Here is a 27,971-nt window from a genome sequence, read left to right as displayed (position 1 = left end):
AAAACTGTGGGGACGCTGCTTGTAGAACACATAGGTAGCATTGTCCTCCCTGCTTTCTGAATCTGCAGCATGTCTTAATGGTGCACATCATGATTCTGAACTGGATTAGAACCATTGGAATGGCCAATCTAAATATTATAAAGAAACATACTATATGATCCACTAAGAAGGCATTGGACAACTCCTTTCTGTCAAAACATAGCAACAAGTAGAGGAACGCTACTATTTAGACAGTCCATTTCTAATGCTGAACATTAATCTAACCCTCACATTAGATGGAGTGTACCTTTTTGCATATTCATGAAAAGGATAGATGGAACTCAGCTATCACTCTTTTGATCAAAGAGCATCGTTGTAGGAAATAACATGTTGGGCATTGCAATTTCTTTTTTTAATGGTCTTACACTATGTGATGCCTTTGTGGTATTCAAATATTTATGTTGTGGGACTTCTTTTTTTTTTAAATGCTTCTGCCACTGGCAGTATTTATTTTAGAGAAGATTTATTGACCAATAACATCCAGACATGTAAATAATAAATCAGTGAAAGGGTTATGTTTCAGTAGCTAATATGCAAACAGATACATGGGCGAGCTACTGGGTTGGCATATATTCTTTTTACTATCAAAGACAAATTCGCGACTGTTGTACGTCTGTCAGTCTCAAGCCCACACTGGCTCTTGAACTGGTGACTTCAGGGCTGTTGTACAGAGATCCAAGATGTGGACCACCACTGGGTTCTGGCCCACCACCCAGCACACAGTTCTAGCAAGTAATTTCAGAGCAGGGGATTTCAGGAACTAACCATACACCATCATTGCAGCAATACACCAGGCAATACTAGGGATGTGCCATAATGTTATATGTCAATACTTCAGAGCCATTGTGGGGGTTGTGGGATGCAAAATGCCATCCACAAACCTCAACTGTGTCTCTCTAAATGTGCTTCTTGTGTGGTTCTTTGCAGTCACAGAAGAAGTAAGATGGAGCAGGTGCTTTTGCTGATTGCCTTCATCTTGTCCCATCCTTGGCTTCACAGGGATGGATCCAATAGAATGACTTGTCCTGCCCTATTTTAAGTTTCCTTGCAGACAAAAGCGTGCACTCAAATATTGGTCAGTGCAGAGCTAGATGTGATCAGCAGTAGGCTGCTGCTGAAAACAACAATCCCATTGTGAGTCCTCTTCCTCTCTCCAGTATTGTGCAGTAATGGGAATGTATGGAGGGATATCACATTACACACTTTTCTGCTTTCCTAAAGGTAAAGTGTGCCGTCGAGTTGATTTTGACTCCTGGCAGCTACAGAGCCCTGTGGTTTTCTTTGGTAGAATACAGGAGGGGTTTACAATTGCCTCCTCCCACGCAGTATGAGATGATGCCTTTCAGCATCTTCCTATATCACTGCTGCCCCAATATAGGTATTTCTCATAGTCTGGGAAACACACCTGTGGGGATTCGAACTGGCAACCTTCTGCTTATTAGTCAAGCATTTCCCCACTGCACCACTTAAGGTGGCTTCTGCTTTCCTAGTGGCAGTCAATTGTGTAGAATAGGGCAGGAAATGCACAGCCTGTTTTACCACATTTCCATTGCTACTTGCTAGAGGGAGAAGGACAAACTAGTCATGGAGCTGCCGTTTTTGGCTTTGTCGTTGTATCTAATTGTTTCCCATGATTGCTTTGAATGAGGAGCAGCCTGTGCTCTCTTTTCCTCTCTGTATGATTTCCAAAATTGCTTTATACATAGTACCCAAAGGATACCAGTTCTACCAGCACCATTTTCTGTTATTTTCCCAGTTATAAATTAAGATCATATCTAGAAATGACTAGATAATCTACCTTTTTCCAGTGAATCATCCAAAGAGGAAGACCTTATGCTGAAAGTGAATGGAACTTAGCAGGTAAGAATGTTTGTAATTAATTTTGGAAATTAGGGATATACTGGGCACTCTGCTAGTATCTGAGCCCAGCTGAGCTGATAAATCCATGCTTGAATGTGTCAATGAAGTCCCTCATTATAGTAGTGTTTGTTGTCTTCAACAGTTATGGTAAGGTCTCATCATCAGCTACAATTCTACAGGACTTAACAGTACCAACAATCTCAGTGCATTACAAGTTCAGTGTATGTAGCAGGTCACAAGAAGACTACTGCAATATATGTTTGTTTAGGGCTGCTCTTGGAGATTGTTCAAACCTGAAGTCAGTGCATACTGAAAGGAACCCATCTCTCAATGGGAATGAATTGCTGCGAACCTATATGCCTGTTTTGAAGCAACTGCACTGAGGCTATTCTCACAACTGCTGGAAAATGGGCCAAGGGTTTCCTTAGCACACAAACCAGTGGTCATGTGCTTAGAGGCGTATCTAGGGAAAATAGCGCCTAGGGCAAGCATTGAAATTGTGCCTCCTGTCCAAACGTCTGACACCCATCTTTCAGATAACTTTACCATAATATCAGCTGAAAAATACAAGTCTGAAGGTCACATACAAGTCACATATCTGAATATGTTTACAGTGACTTATATTATTATTTTTTTAAAATTACCTGTAGCCCCTTTGGGGGGCTTCCTAAAGGTCGTGGGGGGAGGGTCTGCAAAGGTTCCCCCTCTCCCCCCCGCTGGCCTCTAGGGCCTCACAGGGACCATTTGAGCATGTGCGGTGGCCATTTTAAAAAATAATCTTTTTTTTTTAAATGGCAGCTAAAAACAAAATGGCTGCCACACATGCTCAAATGGCCTCTGTGAGGCCTGGTATGGCCTAGGGCCTCACAGAGGCCATTTGAGCATGCACAGTGGCCATTTTGTTTTCAGCAGCCATTTATTTTATTTTTTTTAATTTTAAGAAATGGCGCCCCCCTTCAAGTGGTGCCCAGGGCACGTGCCCTGCCTGCCCTACCCTAGATATGCCCCTGCATGTGCTGCAACGGGAGCCACGCAGCTCCCGGCAGCAAACCTCACTAAATAAACCTCCATTAAATGAGGTTAGTGGGGTGAGCGCTCTGCTAAAACCGTTTCCCTGATCCTGAGTTGCCACAGTGTGACTCTGCGCCGCAACAACTCATGAGGAGACCTCTGACAGGGAGGCTTCAACAAGCCTCTCAGCATGGGGTTCTCCTCAGAATGCTCTGTGCACACGCACGGGGCATCCTGGGACTTCTGGGGGGGGAGCAGGCAGACAATCTGGCGACCTAGGGAGGGCAGAGTGCTCATATGCGGGGAGAGCAGGCCAAGCCCTCTTTCCTAGCCAAACCCCATCTGGCTCTCCAGACTGCTCATGTCGAGAGCCTCACTGACTGCCTATAATCTGAGCTAATTCAGGAGGCTGGTTTTAATTTGGTTTTATAATCAGCATTCCCTGTAACAGGGATTTCCAGATGTGGTTGACTACAACTCTCATTACCGCCCTGAGCCATTTTTGGAACGGCGGTATAGAAATTGAATAAATAAATAAATAAATAAATAAATAAATAAATAACAACCTCAACTGCCATGGCCTTTGGCTGGGGATTATGTGCGCTGCAGTCAGCAACATCTCTAAATCCCTGTTTCAAGAAACACTGGTCCTAACCAGCTGGAACCTGCATATCCTAAGAACCTCTTGTTCCCATGTGAGCCTCCCTGCCTGCCTGCCTGCTTTAGTTTCCATTGCTGATGAAAGATCAACATGTCTGGGAAGCTGCATTGTCTTTGATGTGACCCGAATCCCTGGGAGGCTTGCCAAAGGCAAATGAAAACTTATTTACAAGCTTGTAGGGATAGTGATTCAGTCACATTTGCATACATTGTAATTTATGTGAGCTGCTTTGGTCTTCTATTAAGGAAAGCAGAGTATAGGACTTGTGAGCTAGCCTTCTCGGAGTGGAAAGAGAAGGGGTGCTTCTTGTCTAGGGGCTTTCACAATCCGTGGACATGTTCTAACATATCCATCATTTAACATGATTCTATTAATCCTATTGACACCAACTTATACAATGTATCCAAATCTATAAATTTACTACTACTACTATTGATATTTATATACTGCTCTTCAACCAAAGTTCTCAAAGTCCTCAAAATAAGTAATACATAAATAAGCTATAAACAGGATAAATATATGCTGTGCAGGGTCCCAATTAGGATTATCATGTGGGAAGCCCGTTGAAAGTGTTGACTCAATGTGCGGCAGCTGTGAAAAAGGCAAATTCAATGCTAGGGATCATTAGAAAGGGGATTGAAAATAAAACGGCTAATATTATAATGCCCTTATACAAAACTATGGTGCGACCACACTTGGAGTACTGCGTACAATTCTGGTCACCACATCTTAAAAAGGACATTGTAGAACTGGAACAGGTGCAGAAGAGGGCAACCAAGATGATCAGGGGCCTAGAGCACCTTTCTTATGAGGCAAGACTACAACACCTGGGTCTTTTAGCTTAGAAAAAGAGACGACTGTGGGGAGACCTGATAGAGGTCTATAAAATCATGCATGGTTTGGAGAATTTGGAGAGAGAGAAATTCTTTTCCCTCTCACACAACACTATAACCAGGGGTCACTCCATGAAATTGATTGCCAGGAGGTCTAGGACCAACAAACGGAAGTACTTTTTCACACAACGTGTGATCCACTTGTGGAACTGTCTGCCACAGGACGTAGTGACAGCCAACAACCTGAATGGCTTTAAGAGGGGTTTGGATAACTTCAAGGAGGAGAGGTCCATCAATGGCTACTAGTCAGAGGGCTGTGGGCCACCTCCAGTCTCAAAAGGCAGGATGGCTCTGAGTACCAGTTGCAGGGGTATAACAGCAGGAGAGAGGGCACGCCCTGAACTCCTGCCTGTGGCTTTCAGCGGCATCTGGTGGGCCACTGTGAGAAACAGGATGTTGGACTAGATGGGCTTTGGGCCTGATCCAGCAGGGCTGTTCTTATGTTCTTATGAAGGGATCATCTTCTTCTGCATGATCCCCACACATTCAGGTCATCTGAGGAGGTCCATCTCCAGTTACCACCAGTTCGTCTGGTGGCGACTCAGAGGCGGGCCTTCTCTGTAGCTGCTCCTGGGCTATGGAATGCACTCCTTGCAGAAATCCGCAATTTGAATTCTTTACTGGCCTTCAGGTTATCCCTTAGAACCTATTTGGCCTGGTCTTCTAGGGTTTTTAAATAGTTGTATTTGGTTTTAATGTTGTAACCTGTTTTTCAGGGTTTTTAACATTGTTGTGATTGTTTAATTACTGTTTAATGATGTTTTAATTGTTAATTGTTTTATACTGTTTCATAATTTTTGTTTTAATTGTTAACTGATTTTAATGGTTTTGTTTTAATTGTAAACCGCCCTGAGCCATTTTGGAAGGGCGGTATAAAAATCAAATAAATACATAAATAATAAAGTAAATAATTATTTCACTCCATGCTACAGTTCCAATAATTGTTCTCCTTGATCTCCCTAAGCACCTATCGGAACTTCATGCCCAGGTCTAATAGGTGCTTTTGGGGGACAGAGGAATGGAGTTAAATATCTCCTCCACATGCTCTGTGGTTCTAGTCCTATCAGGATCCCCCCCATAGTGCTATTGTAATTACAAATAAAAGATGGAAGCCCTAATGATGTGTTTAGCATCACCTGTGATTCGAGCTTTTAGCAGCAGAATCATATTTGACAACATGAATGGTAGCAAGAACATTTATTCCTCCAGAACCTGCAAGGAAAAGATTTTAGACATGATACAGAAACCTTTCAGTCCCATTTATTTTGATGGCAGAGTTTCCACTGAAATCAGTTTTGCTTATATTTGGCTGGCTTGTGCCCTTTATATATCTGATTCCTAACTCATCACAAGGTTTGCTGTACCATTTCATCAATGCCAGTGCAAGAATGCAAACCGCAATGCTATGTCAGCATTTGAGAGAGCGTTAATCCTAGCACTACAAGCTGATTTACCAATAGAGATGTTTACAGGCTATAATACCAGCTGTGTTATTTCAGCTTTTGGGGTGGGTATGAAGAGATCTCAGTAGAGAGCAGAGAAACCAACATTCTAAGAGGTGTAAAGGCCTGATAGCTAAGCAGGGTCTGCCCTGGTTGCATATGAAAGGGAGACTAGAAGTGTGAGCACTGAAAGATACATTATCCTCATGGGATGAGAAAATGAGACGAAAAAGAAACGAAATGAGATGAAAGAAACGGAACATGGTGCCTGTGCTGCCGTTACTTCAGTGAATTTGGCTGTTTAAAGCCAAGATACTAGCTAGCCCCCTAACCCTAATTTTCAGAACATTTCTACTTCCCATCTTAGTTTTAACCAGAAACATCTTCCAAATGAAATGGAGAACAATGAAAAGAGAGTAACAGGAGACTGAAGGGAGGTGAAGGGCTAGAAGAGCCCACAGTCCTTCAGGTTTTCTTTGATGATTATGTCTGTCACAGCATCAAACACAAACTTAACATTCTGGGTGTCTGTAGCACAGGTCATGTGGGAGTATATCTCTTTATCTTCTTTTCTTAAATTTAGGTCTAGGAACTGGTTCTTAATGTAATTTCCTGCATCTTCAAAGGTGTTTGATCCTAGTTGGAGAGAGAGAGAAAAGACTGTCCATAAAGTATGTCATACTTGTTAAAATGTTTTCCCCTTGACTGGGAACCTTGTCAAGCTCCTGTAACATCATCAAGAGCATGATGGGATTCCTGAATTCCTGCCCTTGGAAGCCTGAACACTATCCTGACTCCCCTTGTGCTTGCTTGACCTTGTCGGGTCTGGCAGTAATAATAGCTATTATAGTAACAGCAGTAGAGAGGAAAATGTAGAGGCCTGAGATCCCTTAATCTTTATTTTTACTTTCTCTCTGACATTGGGAATGTTAGTGTGTCAAGTACTAGGGACTCTAGGAAATGTAGTTTTCTCCAAGAGTTCCAGGGATGCAATGCTCCATGTATCAGAAGGAGTGAGGTCTCTCAGACATCCAGATCTTCCTCTCTCTTTCAATTGTTGCAGCAGTTGCCACTGGCAGGTCAGGCAAATGGCAGGAAGTGGGTCGAGTCATGGAGTTCTTCTCCAGCTCAGATTGTGAACTGAGCTGGAGAAGAAGTGTGTGCATATATGTGTGTGTTAATTGGTATCCTAGACTGCTTCCCTGAAGTTCCAGTGGTACTGTGATGTATGATATAGGCACTGGAAATCTGGGATTGGCCAACCTAATGACAGACCCAAGCTTGTCTTAAATAACTTTTAATCATCCCCCAGAAAGCAGATAAGTGAAACTTATCTTAACTTACCATCATATTCTGGAAAGCAGACACTGAGATGAACTTTGGTTATTTTTTCTTGAAACAGATCTTTCTTATTTAGAAACAGCACTATAGAAGTGGTAGCAAAGTACTTGTGGTTACAGATGCTGTTGAACAGGTGGAGGCTTTCATGCATTCTGTTCTGTTGAAGTGGGGAAAAGGTAGCTATTAAACCCCCCATTACCATCTGTCACTCTGTGGTGCATTTTTCCTACGAAGCAGCAGCTATTCAGCAGGTTAACCTTTCCAAGGTTATCAGGGCAGGGAATGTGAATGATGTTGCTAATAAACCATCTGAGGCTACATTGGGCTCAGGCTACATTAAACCCTTTCCACAAAATTGCAAGTTTCTGTCTTTCATTCTCATCTGCTGTTCTGACTCACCACTTCTTCATCCTCCACCAGGACCATGTCATAGGCACTAAGGGCCGCACAGAATATGATACAAGTAACTCCTTCAAAGCAGTGAATCCACTTTTTCCTCTCAGATCTTTGTCCTCCTACATCAAACATCCTAGGAAATGAATACAAGATTAATTCCCACAGTCACCCAATGCATCCCTGCCTGGCCAGCAATGTGTTACCAAATTCCTCTCTTACCAATATCCATGATGGAATGTACGGGACTGAATTTGTAAGACACGGAGATATCTATTGTTTCTTGCATTTCATATGTTTGCAAGAAACATGTATTCAAATGTACTTTGCAATGTATTGCACCAGCTGTTTGTAATGGAAATACCTGAACATATGAAAAAGATGAATTTGAAGATGATTCCCCCCCCGCCCACTAACAGGGGAAAAAATCTTGGAAATTTTACTGAAAGAAAGCAGAACAGAAATCAAGGGATTTTGATAAGTTACTTCATATAATCAGCTAACATTTGTGGTGACAGCTTGCATAAAGTAGAATGCAGAAGCAGGAAAGAATTAAGACCATGCCTAGATACAGACGCATGACTTAAAAGTAGCAGAAATCTCTGGAGAAATTTCATCTGTCCTTCTTTGTCTTCCCTTGAAAATCCTCAGATAGCAAAAAGGATAGCATGATAACATATAGGAAAATTTATTGTGCAAAATGAGCCCCACCAACTAGGGGTGTACAAGCTGTCTGTTTAGCCAGTTCCATTCAAATCCAGACCAGATATGAACCCACCTGGCCTGGTCCAGTCTCGTGTTCAGCTGAACTGGGTCCAGCCACGTGGTGACACCAATGGCCTCCATGCATGCGCAAAGAACCAAACTGGGCCACAGCCAGCCAGGGCTGTCATTTGGGAGGCCAGTGGAGGTTGTGGACAACCCCCGCCCCCTGCCACTTCTGATGTCTTTGCTGCCTCTGCTGCAGCCACCACTAAAGGTACAGGGCACCCTTTCTCCCTCCCCCTCCCGGTTGTTTTTAGGATCGGGATTAGGGAATGCCTCCTTTACTTATAAAGGAGAATCCTTGATGGATTCCCTTTACAAGTCTCTCCAAACTGGTCCATGAACCAGTTCTTAGAACCAGCGCTGGTCCTGTTACAAATCAGACTGCCAAATCCAGGCCAGTTTGATTTGAATTACAGTTCCAATCGAGCTGGCTTGCACACCCCTGCCGCCAGCTGCAGTTTATGAACTGGTACATTGTACCTAAGTATTTATGTGTCTGCATTTATAAGCATGTGCACTTAAGTCAAGATGCATCCATCCATTCTCCTCTTGGAGGTTTAACTTATAGATACCCAGGGTAAAAGACTGAAACAATAAGAACAGCATCTCTGATGTGTAAACACACTTGAAATGTTTTAAGGCCACCCACACAAGGCAAATAGAGGGACAGATTATGGATAGGAACTCCCCCTGGAAAAAAGGAACAGTTGGAGCATATGTGAAACCAGACCATGCCTCCTGCATGACACCTTTTTCTTTTTTCCCCTTCTGTTTGCTTATCTAATTTTGTAAATAGTATGCAAATCATTTTACAAATACTGATTTGCCTCTGCTCACAGCAACAAGAAGCACATTCTAAATATTAGAATTGGCAATGATATGTTATGGCTGAAAGCCAATTGTCTCTCAGCACAATGAATGCAGCAAGCAATGTGATTTGTTCATGTTGCTTAGCTGGCGAAATCAGAGGAAAGGAATTATGGATTTCATAAGTGTACATATGTACAGTATCTGTTACCAAAATAGTGAAGTAAGCTGGATCCCAGAGCAAAGTGGGCAGAGCATGATCTAAGGGCATAATCTACAGCCACCTTGCTGAAGCTAAGCAGGTCTCAGTGTGGTCAGTGCCTGGATGGGAGACCCATGCCACTTTGGGGGATAGGGTCATAGCTCAGTGACCATCTGCTTTCCATGCAAAAGTTCCCAGGTTCAAATGCTGCCATCTCCAAATAGGGCTGAGAGACTCCTGCCTGAAACCTTGGAGAAGTTGCTGCTAGTCAGTGCAGACAACACTGACTTAGATGGACCAATGGTCTGACTCAGTATAAGTCAATTACTGCAGTGCCTGATGCAGAGGTATCCAGTGACAGCTCTTGTGTGGTTAGATTGGATCAGCTCTAGTCTGTGACTCCTGAGTATGTGAATAAGCTGCTTGGAATGGTGCAGCCTACCACCTGTTCTCTTGATCCTTGCTCAACATGACTTATACTATCTGGTAGGCGGGTTGTTTTAGAAGGCCTGGTAGAGATTATAAATGCTTTTCTGAGGGAAGGTAGAATGCCTCCTTGTCCTAAGGAGGTGATTATTAAACTACTTCTGAAGACACCTGTGTTGGATCCCTCAGAGTTGAGCAACTACAGGCCTGTTACCAACCTTCTGAGGCTGGGCAAGGTAATTGAGAGGGTGGTGGTCTCCCAGCTCCAGACTGTCTTGGAGGAAACGGATTATCTAGGTCATTTCAGACTGGCTTTTGGGCAGGCTATGGGGTAGAGACTGCCTTGGTTGGCCTGATGGATGGTCTCCAATTAGGAACTGACAGAGGAAGTGTAACTCTGTTGGTCCTTTTGGACCTCTCAGTGGCTTTCAATATTATCAACCATAGTATCCTTCTGGAGTGTCTGAGGGGATTGGGGGTAGGAGGCACTGCTTTCCAGTGGTTCTGCTCCTACCTCTTGTATGCTGTCCCTCAGGGCTCTGTATTGTCTCCAATGTTGTTTAACATCTACATGAAACCGCTGGGAGAGATCATCAGGAGATTTGGTGCAGGGTGCTATCAGTATGTTGATGACAAATCTATTTCTTCATGTCAACCTCATCGGGAGAAGGCATAACCTCCCTAAATACCTGCCTGGAGTCAGTGATGGGCTGGATGAGGGATAACAAACTGAGAGTAAATCCAGATAAAATGGAGGTACTCACTGTGTGGGGTCAAATTTTTATTTGCCTGTTCTGGATGGGGTCACACTTCCCCAGAAGGAAAAACAGGTTGCTTACCTGTAACTATTGATCTGGTAGTTTCCTACGCAAGAGCAGAACCTATTTTTCTAATGATACAACAGATCACAATCCAGATCAGGTACGCAGAATGGGGATGCTTCTGGATCAAAGCCTCTCCCTGGTGTCCCATTTTGAGGTGGTGGCAAGAAGTGTTTTCTATCAGCTTCGGCCAATCCCCCAATTCCATCCATTTCTTGAGATAAATGACCTCAGAACAGTGGTACATATGCTGCTAACCTCCAGACTGGACTACTGCAATGCACTCCGTGTAGGGCTGCCTTTGTACGTAGTCCAGAAATTGCAGTTGGTCCAGAATGTGGCAGCCAAGTTGGTCTCTGGGTCATCTCAAGAGAGAACATATTACTCCCATACACTGGGTCTACACTAATCTACACTGGCTGCCAATAAGTTCATGGGCAAAATACAAGGTGCTGGTTATAACCTATAAAGCCCTAAACAGCTTGGGCCCTGGGTATTTAAGAGAATGTCTTCTTTGTCATCAGGAGAGGTCCATCTGCAGTTGCTACCAACTCATATGGTGGCCAGGCTACTCGGGGATGGGCCTTCTCCACTGTTGCCCTGAAGCTTTGGAATGTACTCCTTGCTGAAATAAGATCATCCTCATCTCTGACAACTTTTAAAAGTTTTTAAAAATGCATCTGTTCACCCAGACTTTTAATTAAATACTGTTTTGATAGTTTTAACATTGTTTTAAAATTTTAAATTTTTATGTTTTAACTTTTTTTGTTTTCATTCATTTTGTTTTATTGTAAACTGCCCAGACATGTGTTTTGGGTGGTATAAAAATTATTATATAAAACAAAATAATATAAAATAATATAAAATAAAATAAAATTATATAAAATAAAAGACAGCTTCCTATGTTCCTATGCTCAGGAGCAAAGCAGCCAGTGATTACTCCTCTTTTCCAATAACAGTTTTGCCCACAGGTATAAAGGTCATGAATGTCTCTTGAAATTGGTCTTTTAAATTGTTCCCTACTGTAAAAAGGCCAGTCTGTGTATCATCACAAAATAAGGTGTTTGTTTGCTGTGGCTTATAACACAGATTGGGCATTTTCTTCCCAGCCACCACAAATCCCACGCCAAAAAGCCTCAGTTGTGAGGCGAAAACCATCTACCTGTATGCTGAACATGAATGGCTCATCCTAGTGATTAAATGCAACTGGAAATGCAGAGGACAGCTCACACCTCAATAGGGCTATTTACACCAACAGCTGAAAAATTAGCTAGAAGCCTCCCCAAAGCCAACAGTCCACTGGAAGAATTGCACAGTTCGGCTGAACCTTGGTTTGTAGGTGGGAGGCGGGGCAGGTTGTTGGTTTGTGGTCATGACATCAAAGCTTGAAAACAACTTCTGGGTTTCATATTCAGCTATCTGAGTTAGGCTGCTTTGGCTCTTACCTGAAACCACACACACATCTGTTGGATTTAGAAACATTAAAAACAAAACAAAACCACACTTCATACCTAAAGTGCAAGTCCTTGAAAGAAAACTGTGTCTCAATAATCCCTGTTGTCTTTACTCGTGAGCGAAGGACATCCTGCTCATTCGGAACATAGCCAGGGGCTGTCAGCCTGTCCAAATCACTGAGGTAGCTGCATAAATCAGAGAAACAGAATGAATCACTGCATTGGGAGAGAATAATGTCATTCTGCATTTGCTTCTACTGGTTTATGCTAAAATGAAATTTCCGCTCTGTAGAAACTATCCTGAAGAGTTGTATTCAATTGTATGGCTTCTGATATATGAGTGCATCATTATGAAAAACAACAGCCCCCGCGCTCTCTCTCGCGCTCTCTCTCGCTCTCTCACACACACACACCACACAGAGTGAGTTTGTGGCTATGGAATTTTGTGGTAAATACTAGGGATGTGCATGAAGCGTTTCATGCACATCCAGGACAGTCGAGAGTGGGCACTTTAAAAGGAGGAAGGCAGATCTTATCTGCCTCTCTGTTGCAGCTCCACTGCCCCAGAGTGGCACTGTTTGTATGAAGCAGCTGGACTCTCTGTTTGCAGGCTGCACTTGCTTAGGAACAGGAAGTTCCCTGTTCCCAGCAGGAAATGACATCTGAGCATGTGCAGATGCCAAATTGAGTGCTCAGTGTTGCTGACCACTCAAGATGGTGTTCTCACATGCTCAGATGTCATTTCCTGCAGGGAAAAGGGAACTTCCTGTTCCTAAGCAAATACAGCTCCCAAACACAGAGTCCAGCTGCTTCATACAAACAGCGCCGCTCTGGGGCAATGCCTGCTTGTGCCCACCCAAAATAATTTGGCTGGGCCAGCTCGAAGCATTTTGGTACCTGGAAATAGAGGTTCCGAAATGCTTCAAGCACAACCCTAGTAAATACATTAGAAAAAGCCTTGTCACTTACTAGGCAGCTGAGTCATTGAGCTGATATTCTGATGCTCTTTCAAAACAAGCCTGTATCCCTGGGTCCTTCCACAGGCGTTTGATTATTTCAGCCAGCTCAGGAGACATGGTGCCATCCTCCATGGAATCTACCATGGCAAAAAGCTGCCTTTCATCTTCCTGAAATGAAATTTCAGCCACTGAATCCTTCCCTTGGCTGTCTTTTAAAAATACCCTGCAACCCATTCAGTAATATAGTTTGGAATTTAATTTTTAAGTGAAAAATAAACCTTCAATCATATTAATAATATGGCCACCTTCTGACAGAATGGCATACTGTGGGTCCAATGGATTCCCCACGCCATTCTCCCAGATGATCCTGATCTGTAGTCTGGGAGACTGCAAGTGGGGAGGATCTGGCTGCTCAGGCTTCTTCCTTCACATGAAGGACAGCCATAGCAGCCAGTTGTGAAGGAGATAGGGAGGAGCTTCCTATCCTTAACTCCAGTTTGTACAGCTTGCACAAATGGACGGTGCTGGTAGCAGAGTCCAGACAACACAATGCCACCTTCAAACCTGAGGTTTCGGTGGCGAAACTCAAAGAAAACCAAAAGTTCCAGTTCAGGTTGAGGTTCAAAAACCATCCCGTGGTTCAGTGACGAAACCACAAGTTCATGGATTCAGACAACCACACTCTTCAACCTCTGGCATGGTTGCCTCTGGTTTGGCATTATGTCCAAAAGCAGCCAGTGTATTTGTTTGGGGAAATGACAGTTGAAAAACAGAACAAAAGATGCAAATGCTAACTACATAAAATTGTCAATAAATCAATTAGTAATAAATGCTAGATGACAACTATACATGTGCATCCATAACCCTGGATTGAGGAGGGGAAAGTCTTTAGGCTGGGTCAGTTTCTGGCCTATTGTGAGAGTATCCCTTCCCTTGGCATAGAATCCAATGTGTATATCCCAGCCCCTATGGTTGATACTTTGGATACAATCAAGGAATCAGTTGTACACTCTGATTTTATTGTCTTATTGTGGTTTATTGTTTCATTGTAAGCCACCCTGAACAGTACAGTAGTATGTAGATGGAACTAACACTCTCTCTCTCTCTCTCTCTCTCTCTGTGTACAGAAAAAAAGAATGGACCTGAAACCCACTGAATTTTATGTGTGACCTTTTTCCAAAAATTACACACATGCATGAAGTCCAGATGTAGATGCTGGAGGTAGGACAGGTTCACTAAATAGGCAGGGAGGACAGGTGTGTGTGCATTCTTGACTCAACCCTGTATAAATACCTGTTTGTTTATTGTTTCTCTCCCTATCCCTGCCTAGGTCTCTGGGACTAAATGATGTCCAGCTGCCAGTGGGGGGCAGGGGGCAGAGGGAGAACCTAAGGGAGATATTCGTAGAGAGAAATGTGTGCATGGCCACATGGTCTCATTTGCCAGTTCTCTCCTAGAAGTGTTTCACCATGCATTAACAAAATCATCATGGCAAACTCAGGTTTGGGAACACACATTTGCAAAAATAATATGCAACTCTACCATGGAGCTTGGGCTTAAGTGAGTGAGTTCAAAAAAATGTCTACACTGCAGTTCCATCGCCACACTACCACTATCTTCTGGATCTGCAATTTGACATGCCAACAAGTCTACATAAGCTTTTCGGTTCTCTCTCTAAATGTCTCATCATTTGATTTACTGGTTTAGGGAAATTATTAGGGAAGAGAGCTGGTCTGAGGGAAGAGAGCTGGTCTTGTGGTAGCAAACATGACTTGTCCCCTTAGCTAAGCAGAGTCCGACCTGGTTGCATATGAATGGGAGACTAGAAGTGTGAGCACTGGAAGATATTCCCCTTAGGGGATGGAGCCACTCTGGGAAGAGTAGAAGGTTCCAAGTTCCCTCCCTGGCATCTCCAAGATAGGGCTGAGAGAGATTCCTGCCTGCAACCTTGGAGAAGCCGCTGCCAGTCTGTGTAGACAACACTGAGTGAGTATGGACCTATGACCTGACTCAATATATGGCTGCTTCCTATGTCCTATTGTGGGAGGACCCTGGGAAGTCCATATGTGAGAGTCCATATGTGGGAGGACCCTGCATTTCTTTCTGCTCTGTGTTCTGCCCCATGTCTGGGACTAAGCAAGACTCAGGATGAGGAAGAGCAATGACAGGAGCATTGCCACCCTCCTGCTAATGGGGCAGTCAACAAAGCAGGAGCTGGAGACAGCAGCCAGAGGAGGTTGGTTATTTGCCATCTTCAAAAATCAGCCACATAGGGCAGCTCCTCACCAGGCCTCATTAGCAGGCCAGTCCTCTTGTTGCTCCAAACAGGTATGCCGTGCTGCACAAGAGAGAGCTGGTCATGTGCCTATAGTACTGGCTTCCTTCTATTTTCCTACCTTCTCAGTTTGTCTAGACTTTATCTCTCTAAACTGGATTAGATGTGGAACACCTGGGGTCACTACAAACAAAAGTAAGAAGAAGAGAGGCAAAACCAATTAATATGGAGGGCTCATTTATACATTTTGAGAGCTCCCCTTAAAGAAGAGGTGTACATTATGAGCCCAGAGTTCTTATCTGGCTGAAAAGAATCCCGGTGTCATTGTAGACACAGAGGCTCTTCACATGATTAGTGTGAAGAACCCCTAGGGGGTTTGCAGGGAGAGCGGGCTTAGCCCACTCTCCCCGCAGACAAGCAGACAGTCTGCTCTGGGTGGCCACAGCAGCCACCCACACGACTGCCGGCTCCGTCACAGAGACGGCCGGGGTTGGGGAGTTTGGGGGCCGCACAGCCCCCAGAAGCTCCAGCATGCCCTGCACAAGCACACAGGGCATGCTGAAGAGACCCCCAAGCCGGGAGGCTGCTTTTCAGCCTCCCGGTCAGGGGTCTGCTCATGAGTAGCCGCAGCGCGGAGCCACACCACAGCTACCCACAATTTTAAAACCCGGGTTTGCGGAGCACTCGCTCCGCAAACCCAGTTTAAGGGGCGGGCTACCTAAGCGGGCTAGCAGGTGTTTTACACAAGCAGTAAAAATCAGGCTAGGCTCTCCTAGCCTGATTTTTGCTGCTCGGGGGAATAGCCTCACAGAATTCCATGTCAGTAGCACTTGAGGAAACTACATTTTCAGGTAGTCACTGAGGTCTTTTGCCTTCATGTACTGTTATGCCAAAGAGGGCAGGGAGGGAGAGAGACCTTCTTTCTTCCCCGTCTCTCTGTTGCTTAAAACTTGCCACTGGGGTGGGAGGAGTGGGTAGGACTCCTCTTTATCTTGTAAATACATCAGACTACTGACCAGTTTTAGTAGAAATAGTTCAGCTTATTTTCAAGCCAAAGCCAACATCAGCCAGCAGGGGGGTGGGGGGTAACCCATCTAGTGAGAAGAACTAATTGATGACCCTTACAGCTGTGTTCTTTCTCTGTGTTCCAGGCACTTTTATTATGGTGACAAAGAAGCCAGAAGATGCAGGGGGAGACTAAGGTTGGATTCCTGCCCTCCTCCACTCACCGACATTTTTAATTACGAGGGACAATTCTGAGCTCTCAGAATAGAATTCCAAACTGATAACCTGCAAATTGATACAAAGATGGCAGATCACTGGTCTTTCAGAGTGAAAATCATCATACTCACCTTGCTTTGTGAGTTTCCATATTCAATCCCTAATGTGGACATGGCCTTTACAATAGCCATAATGGATTGTAATGTGTTGCTGTAAACCACAGACCTATACTCTCTGCATTCCTGATCTGTGTAGCCATCTTTATGGATAATCCTAGAAAATAACAAAGGCGGCAAGACTTAGCCGTGGATGATAAACAGCAGAGTTGGCAGAGGCTTAAGAATCTGAGGAGGAAGTAGTTTAGCCTCAACCTTCAAATTCAGTGTGCAATCACAAATGTAATATATGGATACTTAATCTGATTTCAGTAAGACCTGTTCACAAAGCAATATAGCTCATTGTAATGATAAGCATTACATATTTAATATTTACTAGCTTAACCCACACAGCGCATCTGCGTGCTAATACTTAATTGCTCCCCTTGGCATAGCCTTCCTCACCTCAGAGATCTCTCCACCCTCACCTGAGCTGCATTCCTGCTCTTCCTCCTCCATCTGATTGCCTCCATCCAATTGCTTCCATCCCCCTCACCCTTTTTGGTCACTCTGCCATCCCTTTGCTCCATCCCCCGCACCCCTCTTGGTGGCAGCTGCAGTGTTGCTAGTGCCTATTGGCCAAGTTGTAGCCCCCTATCCCCAGAGACCTCCTCACCTGAGCCCCACTCCTGCTCCTCCCCACAGGAGCAGCAGCAGTAGCAGTTGACTGGGCCCTTCCTTTCTGACACCACTGCCATGGCCGCGCATTCCCCTCAGGCCGCTGACAGGCCCAGGTCCGTCCCTTGCCTGTCTACCTGCCTCCCTCCGCCAATGGCCTTGGTAGCCTCAAACAACAGCAGTGGTTGACTGGGTCCTTCCTTGCTGCCTCTGAGGCCATGGCTACTCATTCCCCTCAGGCTACTTACAGGCTCGTCCCATCCCTCGCCCTTCCTTCTTTCTCTCCCTTCCTGAGGTAACAGATCTTGTTTCCTCATCTAATTCACACAACAGCAGCCTCCTCCCAAAGGGGCTCTTTCCTCCCTCACAACCCCTCCCTTCACAGACCCCTGCCCATGATAGATAGATAGATAGATAGATAGATAGATAGATAGATAGATAGATAGATAGATTCCTCTCCTCTACAATCAAGAACATCTTCCAACCAGTATCAGTTGCATTCTGACCTTAACCATCACAGGCTCCTCCTCCCTATCTGCATATGGAATCCCCACTGCCTAATCACCACGGTGCCACAGGCTTCTCCTCCCTATCTGCATGTGGAATCCCCACTGCCCAATCAGGTGCTTCTGCTTACGCACTCTCACGAGAGCTGCCACACACAGGATTAGCCACAGGTATACCTTAGAGAATTATATAGATAGATAAGTTGGCTCATGTGGACCTGCTTCCATTATTCTCTTTAACAACAACAAAACATTTGTGTGTGTTTCAAAAGGAATTGTTCTCTTCATTAAATACCCAAATAAGCCTAGTCACCATATACCCAAATATTTATTTATTAAATTGATTAGACTTAAAAAAAAAAAAGACATGGTATTCATTTGAAACTTCTAATCAGTTGCAAAAGTAGGTGTACACAACACATGGGTGAGGTGGTGGGATTAAGCCAACCACCTTAATCAAACTCACTTTGCCTCTATATATTGCATGCACCTTCTAACTGGAATGCATGTGGACAGGTTCCAAATGCACAGATGCTGATTAACAAACACTCAACCATGTGTTGGACTTCCCCATTTTCATTGGAATGAATAAGGATCCCAAAACAAATAAAATTGATTTTAAGGATGCAATCAATATCTTCCATTTTCATTCCCAAGAGCAAACATTGCACATCCACAGCTTTATAAAGTGCCCCAAGCAAAACAGATTTTGAGAGAGCCAGGGCAAATCTGTGCCTCTCCCCCAACTCTACCTCTCACAACAAATCAATGTTTTTACTGCATAAGTTTTGCAGTATTGGATGTGGTCTGCTGAACATTAGCTGTCACAGTGTGAAATAGACTGTGCTCTGAATAGGGCCTAAATAGCAATTCTGTGAATTTTTAAAATCCACAATTAAGCCTTTTTACAAAGGGAAGGCTGTGCACAATAGCATAGATAGATAGATAGATAGATAGATAAATAGATAGATAGATAGATAGATAGATAGATAGATAGATAGATAGATGAAACTTTGTTGTGCCTTTAGATGAATAAGGACCACGTGCAATAATGCTAGGAAGTGAACGAATCACGAAACTAACATATTGGAAATCCTCTTCTTGAGAAAATGGCATGTTTGCTTCTGTGAATCAATGCCCTGAACATGCAACATTATTTTGCAGTAGGAAAAATCCTTAAAACTAATAGGAGAAGGTTTTTACATATTCACAATGCATTCATTTATCTATAAACATACTATTCCCTTGACTTCAGATGGACTAAACCATTCACACAATAATATGTTGGACAAAATATCTGATTAGCATACCAGTTGTGTATCAGTGCTATTTTGGATTTTAATGGCTAAATTGGTGTAATGTGCTGACTTTTGTTGTTGTTTTTCTCCTTTTGCAGAAACAAGAGTTGGTTCTACCAAAAATGATACAAATATTGATGTACCTACTTCATTTGCTTCACAATCGTGCTCTTCCCTGATTCTCCAGCTCCTGCAGACAAAGAACATGCACAGATGACAGGTTTCTATATTGGCCATATTTAATGAACTGGTCAATACCATTGTTTTAATGGAATCGTGTTTTTTTTTTTAAATGGAGAAATAACAAATGAATCAAGGATGTGATGGAAGAAAGAGGAAACAGCACACATTCTAGTTACTGAAAAGCTTGTACAACCACTGCTTTTTAGAGCACTGGAGCTGCCTTATGTGTCTGCAGCAGCCCTGATGTGGTCACACAGTGGCTCCATACCACTGACCAGGTCAACCCATAATTTTTATTGGCCCAACATTTGTGAATGGTATAGAACAGTGATTCTTAGACATATGTGTGTCACGCCCTCAAGGCAGCACATAAACATACAGCAGCTTCCCAAACAGAAGACATTCCTGGGAATGTTCAGCGGGGAAAGGGGTGGCCTGAGAAAGGGTTTGCTATGAAACAAGGACTGCTACATGTGAAAGAAGGAAAGAAAAAAAGGGCTATAAATGAGAGGAGGCTCATATAGGAATGAGGAAGGGGTGGAAGTTGAGAAAGCCAGAGAGTGGTATATAAGGATAGCAGAGAGGCTGCTGTAACCGGACTCTGGAGTAAGCCAGGGAGGCAAACAAAGACTGAGGGAAGGCAAGTGGCTTTGGAAGGTGAAGGCCGAGGATACAGGAACCCCTTTATTCCTGGCTCTGAGACTTAGCTGGGCCTAAAATCAAAACAGTAGAGGCTTGCAGAAAGGCTTTGCATTGCATGTGTAGATATGCACAAATGGAGAAAAATTAGCCCCCCAAATACTAGAATGAGCAGATGAGACAACAATATCAATGACACTATGATTGCACAGTGAGATAAAACATGAGCTTACTAATGACCTCTCTTGATGGTAGCCAGGGGAGAGGGGGCCCATGTTTGCCCTTCTCCCCTGTGGCCCCTCAGAGTGTGGGAGATAATGAATAAAATAGGGAGAGTTGTAGCTGGGGGGCCCTCAGGAACTGGGGCCTCCGGGTTCTTTGAACCGATTCCCTCAATTATAGCTACAGTACACCCCTGACTGTAGCCCAGAATGAAGAAGGGAAGGATAGGAGAGGTCTGGACTGCTAAAAGTTTTTTATTCCCACTTCCACATTGGCAAATGTCCATTGTGGCACAATTTAGGTGTGCTAGGCAGCAAATCCATTTGAACTAGCCTTAGCCTAGGATATAGCACTGATATAAACAGATATAAAAGATCTGTCTGTGGTGCTTCTTTCATACATGCCAAGCCAACTCTGCAGTCCTTGGCCAATGATCAAGTATGTACGTTTGTCAAGTGAGTTTGTCAAGGATCCAGTCCTGCAAACTGTCCTGTGTTGTGTGAGATGAGGGACATGGATTGGATGGTCTCCCCAGCCTTGTATACATTTGTTTTTAACTGGATAAGCATTAATCTGTATAAACATTTTCAAAACAGATTTCACCAAATTAATAACATTTAAATGTTAGTGATTAAGGGGCAAACTGTATGTTTATATGCCTCACCCAGATGGTTCTAGGCAGTTCACAGATAAAAGCAAAATAAATAACCTATAAAAATAATTAAAACAATTTAAAAACATTTAAACATCACTAAGGCCAGGCTAAAAAGATGGGGGTTTTACAGCTCATTTAATGTCTGATAAAGATCTTAAGCCTCAGATATATACAGGGAGTAGGGAAGTGCACGGAATGGGATTTGTGTTCCGTTCCGACCTCAGAATGGAACACAAATCCTTGCAACGTTCCATTGGAACAACCCCTTTCTGAGTCAGGACGTTTCAAGTGTTCCAACCCATGAGGGCAGGCCTACGGTGCTCTTCTGGCCTCTTTGTATGCACAGCAGCCATACAAATGGCTGCCGCAAATGCACAGAGGCCAGAAGAGTGCCGTAGGTGGGGCAGCTTCAGCTCAAGACGCCAGGCGGGGTGCCGCTGCTTTCAGGTAACCAGGTAATGATGGTTAAAGGTACCTCCACTACCCCTCACCGTCAACCCTGGGGCCATTCTCATGGGCTGGAACACTTGAAATGTTCTGACTCAGAAAAGGGTCATCTTGTCCCAAGCTCGAAACAGGCCCTTCATTTGAAGGGTATTCTACTTCAAGCTTAAAACACTTGAAATGACCCATTTTGAGTCAGAGGTTATGCTCATGACCGCAGGAAATCAGGCTAAGGGAGCCCAGCCCATTTTCCTGCATCCGTGGGAATCGCTGGGAGCTGCGTGGCTCCCAGAGGTTAGCCTGCTTAAGTCCCCCCCCCCCCAATGAGGGAAATGAGTGCTCTGCTAACCCCGTTTTGGCGATCTTGAGCCGCCATGGCATGGCTCCACAACATGGCGACTCATGAAGAGACCCCCACCCGGAGGCTAAAACAAGCCTCCCGGTTTCGGGGGTCTCCCCAGGATGCCCCAAGCACTCCACGGGGCATCCTGAGACTGCCCTCGGGCCCTGCAGGCCCACACAATTACCATGACAGAGCCGGTAATTGTGTGGGCAGCCAATCCAGCCACCCATTCTGTGGGTGCTCATGTTTGGGGAGAGCAGACTAGTCCACTCTTCCCGCCTAACCCCATCCAGCTCTCCACACTGCTTGTGTGGAGAGCCTCAGAATGTTTCAAGCTCCAAACGTTCTGCACATCCCCAATAAGGACTGCATTCCACAGCCCAGGAGCAGCTACAGATAATGCCTGATCCCAAGTCACTGCCAGGCGAGCTGGCAGCAGCCAGAGACAAACCTCTTTCGATTACCTTAATGTATGGTGGGAATCATGCTGAAGAAGGCACTCTTCCATAAACACATGTAATGAAGCTCCAACAGAAGTTTTAAAATGAAAAGTTGCCTTGGGATTTTTAATGGTGATGGTGTAGAGAGTTAGGGGACGTTTACTTCTTTCCCAAGCAGATCTCCTCCACCTCTTAAAACTGTCCAAGTGTGGTTTCCTGCATCTGGAACTTATAGAGGTGGGTGGAAGCCGTTTGAGAGGATGCCACTGAACAGAAAATGGCTGGTGGGGAAGAGGTTAAGCTTCCCCTTCCCCCTCCCATTCTGCTACTCAAAATCTGTACAGGCTGCTTTTAATGTTTTTTAAAGACCATCTGGGCTTCATTGCATACATTTGTGTGTAATGTGCAGTTCCCCCCAATTTAAGCAAATGAATCACGACACATAGCCAAACGTATGGAAAACATTTCCTTGCAGCTCACAACATAGGAGACCAAAAGCATGGGTGATAAATTCAGTGATTATGCAAAGTTGGCTGAAGAGGCCATCTGGGACAGCTTATAAATGACTACAATTTTGTCAACAACTAACTTTTGCATCTGGGGCTTGCAAATTTGGAACTGGTCTCCGGTATCTCCCAAATGCATTTCTGAATAAACCAGAGCCCATCTCAGATGTCTTCCTTTATTTTCCAGTGTTTGTACTGTGGCACAGGGACTACTTATACGAATCATATACATGCAAAGCATAGGGAAGATAGAAGGCCCATAGTAAAAATAATAAGCAAATAAAGTCCTGAATTCAGAAAGGCAATGTTAAGCTTAGGTCATTCCCAAATTGTGTCCCCTTGTATATATTAATGAGCCATAACAAACTTGGTGTGCAGTGAAAAATACTGTAAATCATGAACGTTTCCTCTGTGAGTCCTAAAGACCCATCCATGGAAAAGCCTGCCCAGTGTGTCTGCTGGATTCACTGTACTGGCCTTCCTTTAAATCAGCTTCCTTATGAAGGACATAAAGATGTAGCAGAATTCCTTACCATCAGGAGGCGATGGCTCTTATTTGTCTACAAAAGTCATTGCAAGCTGGATTCCTTTCACTCAGAGGCACTTCCAAAACAATGACTCGTGTGGAAATATAGTGGGTGGATGGGCTTTAGTGGGGGCAATATATATTTCACCTCCATGCCCCAATAAAGACAAAATGTATAGTTGGATGAACTAGGGCCATTTTTATTAATTTAGATAACACTAACCCTGCAGTGAGGCATGACAATTCAGAGTGCGGTTACCCCAACTAAGGGTCAGTCCAACAAGGAGTACCACCCAACCCTGGGCGATAGACTGGGTGTTAGTTCCGCCTGGATGGAATCCGAACATCATAACAGCCACGGAGTGAAACCCCGCTGATGGGAGGTCAGGCAGCCCCACTCACCCAGGCCACAAAAGTGGGGGGTGTATTCGGGGGCAGGCCTCTGAGTGTTGGGTGCCAGCCTGCCCCCGAATATGGGCCAATCCCAGCCCAAGGGCTGCAAAACTTACAAGGGCTGTTCCTCATCTTGCCTACTTGCCTTAAATGTTTCTCCAGTCAAACACCAATTAAGACACTTAAACTAACCCACACTCATTGGCAAGTGACCAATCAAAAGGTGACAGCCCTGAATCAGTTTCAGTGAGAAGTAGGCTGGGAAAGGCCACACCAAGGCCAATCAGGTGTGGCCCAAAAAATTCCTACTTGGCCCTGAACGACGACCAGACTTCCCTCACTGATATGGGTGGGAGGGAGGTCTGCTCAGTCCAAGCAACTGAAAAGGAGCTCTATGGAGCTGGAGTCTTAAAATGCCACTCCTAGCATCTGATTGGCTGGCACGTGTCACGTGACGAACTCCAACATGGCAGCCTCCATACTTGCCTCAAGGGGGCTGAGAGCACAACCCCACCCCACCCCAGTTGCATGAGAGTGGCAGGGAGCGGCATACTCTTACTCTTTAAGTAGTCATTTCAGGTGAAGTGTGCCTCGAATGCTAATTCAGAAAGAAAGGGTAACTTAGCTAGAATGGAGCAGAAAATTCTCACTGAAGAATTTTCAGGTCACATTTGAGGGTATGGGAGAAATCTGAGGAATATGTGAAACTGGGACAATTGAGGGAAAAGCACAGCTTTTCACAAGTTTTGCAGGCAGCTTTCCCCTGGTTGGTAGCAGTTTTCCTTCCTTCCTTCCTTCCTTCCTTCCTTCCTTCCTTCCTTCCTTCCTTCTCTTTCTGGCAGCAGCAATGGTAGAGCTCTTCTCAGTGGCTGGCTCCCACTACTGCCACACATGCTCCAGGAATCATCCTATGCCAAGACATAGTGTCATGCACCTAGGGAAAATATTGTAGTCCCCCCATGTGGGCCACCTCTCCCCCTGCAAAGCCTCCTTGGAATCATGATAATTTATACTGTGGTATCATCCTGGGAGGAAATGATAGCAGGTAATGAAAGCTGGCTGCTGAGTACAATTTGTTGGCTATTGCCACTTTCACCAAAGATGCAGAGAGGGAGAAAAAGGTCAGCTGCTTCCAACTGGTAGATATCTTGAATTGTTTAGTGAACCTGCAGTTAGGTTTCACTCTGTACTGAAGTATGTTGAATCTACCAAGCTGTTGTATCTGTTAGTTTAACTTAGTATGTTTGTTGTAGGGGTGTGTGAGCCGTACCAGATTCAAACTGACCTGGTCCGGTTCGCCCATTGAACTGGGCTGAACCAGTTCACAGGCCAGCTCGGGTGGTATACTTGTAAAGGTGAATCCGGCAAGGATTCCCCTTTACAGGTACAAGGCATTCCCTACAGTAAGTGGTGGTGGTGGTGGAGAGAGAAAAGGTAGTTTTTACTTTTAAAATGCAGGTGCCAGGGGTGGTGGGGATGGCAGAGACATTGGAGGTGGCCGGGTCTCCTCCAACACGCCCCCCATGGCCTCTCAAACCACAGCCCAAGCTGGCTGAAGCCCAGTTCGGGCCTCTGTGAACGTGTAGAGGCCATTTTCGTGACCTCCACACATGTGCACAGGCCATTTGATTTGGGAGGCCAGCAAGGGGGTTGGAAAAGACCCCGCTGCCACCTCCAGTGTCTCCACTGCCTGCATTTTAAAGGTAAAGACTACCATATCTCTCCCCACCCCTCCACCCCATTTACATACAGGGAATGCCCTGTGCTTGTTAAGAGGAATCCTCATCGGATTCCCCTTTACAAGCATACCCCCGAGCCAGGCCACAAGCCGGTTCTTTGAACTGGGGGTCAGTCTGGTTCAAACTCAGACTGGCATCCAGTCCAGTTCGAACTCTGACCACTTGAACTGGGCCATCTCAATGTCAAGCCTGGCTCGAAGCGATCTGGCTCGCACATCCCTAGTTTGTTGCTTAATAAAAATGCAACGACAAAAATGAAAATGAAAACACAATGACAAAAGCTCCTTTTGTAAATACAGAACTTGAAGCAAAACACAGCCCACTGTATTACTTTCATATGCAAGGGCTTCCTTTTCTTCTTGGTGTTTTGCTGGCCTGCCTATTTCCAAAGGAACAAAGCTGACATATGGACTTTAATACAGTGATAAAATAAGATCCAAGCATGTGATAATCCATCTCTATGAAGCTCAACGTAATCCTTGTGAAACGACTGCAGAATCAAATAACCTTTGAATCATTCCTTGCAGATAATATCTTCTACAGTGGGGGAAAGGGCATCAAAGTTTCAACTTTTTCCTAAAGCAAAAGTTCAAGGTAATCTGGAACAGGGGCATTGATTGGTACTCAAACGATCAGAGGCCCAGTCCCAGAGGGCCTGGCTTAGCCCCTCCCTCATTTTCATAATTAAACCTTGTTATGCTTTCTAAAAGATCCCAACATTCTCATCCAATTTTCAAAACCATTAATCACCAATGTCTCCATCAGTGTCAGGCAACATGGAGGACTGGGGCATTAAAGAATTGATCCAAGGCCTGTGTCCAGATGGTCAAGTGCTGTCCATGCTCCTGTTCCTACTTCGTCAAAACAGCCAATAAATTGCAAGGAAAGCAGAAGGGTTTCTATAAGACTCACTGCATTCCTTAGTCAGAATGTGCATATCCCTATGCATCTGCTGAGTTTTGCCTAAAGCAACATTTCAAAGCAAAGGAGGAGTCTCTTCTTAGGTGAAACTTACAAAGAGCTTAGGGGAAAGCAACTAAAGTTTCACTGAAACGAGCAGACTTTATTAAGAACTTCCAAAGGTCCTTAGGCTGCAATCCTCTACATACTTATTTGGGTGTGAGCCCCATTGAATTTAATAGGTCTTAATTCTGAGTTGCATCGGATTGCACAGTTAGTGTCACTGTTAGATGTGGTCATAATCAATACTACAGAGAAAGAAGACGGCATGCCTCTTTGGAAGTTGGTTTCTTTTATAGCAATAAAACAACCAGAACAGAATTGACTGGAAAAAATTCTTGACCACATCCAGCTGAAATGAATGGAAATGGCACAGGAGCACAGCTGTGCACATCCATGGTTCCCATTCATTTCAATGAAGGTCATGTAAGAATGCTTCCCAGTTGAATGTATCTTCATGACTGCATTTATCAGCTGCATTGCTAAATATTTTGTCAAAGGTTTGTACACTACAATCATTTTTACAAGTGGAATTTGCATTTTCGCCCCCTATCCCCGCACTATATCATCTGCTAAGTGTTTGATTCAACAAATTGCAGAAGCTTCAGAAAACATTATAAAATTAGCCAGTGCCATCTGGTAATCTATTAATCAGAGAAACCATTAAAAAGTTTACAAATGTTAATGATTATCTTCCTATTTTAATGTTTTCAGTTGCTGTACAAAAATATATTTAAAATATATTAATCTCAGAATAATCCAAACAGAATTTTTCTGTTCTTAAATTCATATTTTAAACAGAAGCAACAGTCAGTATTAATATCCCCAGTCCTGAGTGTATATGACATACAAGTATGTGCCATTGGTCTGGGTGAAACAATTTCCCATGTAATCATTCCCATTCAATAGCTCTTGTATGCCCTGTTTCTGATGCACACACAGTGTGGCGCTTTCTGTAGCAGAAAACAACACACACTCATTTCAGTGTGCCCCACGCATTACCCAGCCCTGAAGTGCTTTGAAAGCCCCTTCTCCCTGTGCAAAGGTCTGAACCCAATGGCACTCTGGATTGCAACTGATTTATACCATGTCTACATGTACAATTGCATTTCACTACCAACTTATTCCAGAATAATTTCACTAAAGTACTAGCATCAAACTCCATGGTCTGATCCAAATATATTCATGTTACAATTGTCTCCGTTTATTCAAATGGATCAGATGGAAATGTATATCCTCATTCCTACCTTGGGGTGCAAATGAGGATTACATTGGATAAATATCTTGCCTTGGATGCCATGAGCAGCTGCCAACATATACATCTGCATGCTCATCCACATCTCATCTACATGGACAATTGCTAATTGACAAAAGGTACCTTTTGAAACTGCTGCATAATATAGATTACCCTTGACAGACGGGCATGCATATCTACTCCAGAATGCTTATCTGGCTTGTGATTTGTAGCATATCACACACATTTTCTGTTTTTGTTCTTTGTGTGCCAGTCTATCATTCATGGCAAAATTAAAATAAGTGTTATGGAAAAGTGAAAAAAAATCACATATTTACATACCTTTTGACATTAAAACAAGCACATGAAATTACATTTCAGGATTAATGTAGCCATTTCAGGAATGAAATCATTTTTACCTAATAAGAGCAACTTGACTGTCCTGGCATCTCTCACTGCATCTTCTTGGAGCCTTTTTTCAAGTTCTCTTGACCTTTTGGCCGATTCTTTCGATTCTGAGCTGACTCCGCTGCCCAT

At 44.0% G+C, this 27,971-nt stretch overlaps 1 protein-coding gene and 1 long non-coding RNA gene across 2 annotated transcripts; one reads left to right on the top strand and one right to left on the bottom strand.

Moving 5' to 3' along the window:
- Nucleotides 1-1,852: 1,852 nt before the first annotated feature.
- On the top strand, nt 1,853-22,656 carry LOC128328372 (uncharacterized). Its single transcript, XR_008309172.1, has 4 exons — nt 1,853-1,899; nt 14,205-14,333; nt 16,504-16,712; nt 19,249-22,656. It is a non-coding gene; the product is annotated as an uncharacterized LOC128328372 (long non-coding RNA).
- On the bottom strand, nt 6,352-27,971 carry GNAT3 (G protein subunit alpha transducin 3). Its single transcript, XM_053258281.1, has 8 exons — nt 27,854-27,971; nt 19,298-19,340; nt 16,705-16,846; nt 13,088-13,245; nt 12,176-12,304; nt 7,647-7,776; nt 7,251-7,404; nt 6,352-6,542 (listed from the first exon to the last, which is right to left on the bottom strand). The coding sequence occupies exons 1-8, from the start codon at nt 27,969-27,971 to the stop codon at nt 6,352-6,354; spliced, it is 1,065 nt and encodes a 354-aa protein (XP_053114256.1).

This window comes from Hemicordylus capensis, chromosome 5 (genome assembly GCF_027244095.1).
Source record: "Hemicordylus capensis ecotype Gifberg chromosome 5, rHemCap1.1.pri, whole genome shotgun sequence".
NCBI lineage: Eukaryota > Metazoa > Chordata > Lepidosauria > Squamata > Cordylidae > Hemicordylus > Hemicordylus capensis.
This window is presented reverse-complemented; position numbering and strand designations above follow the sequence as displayed.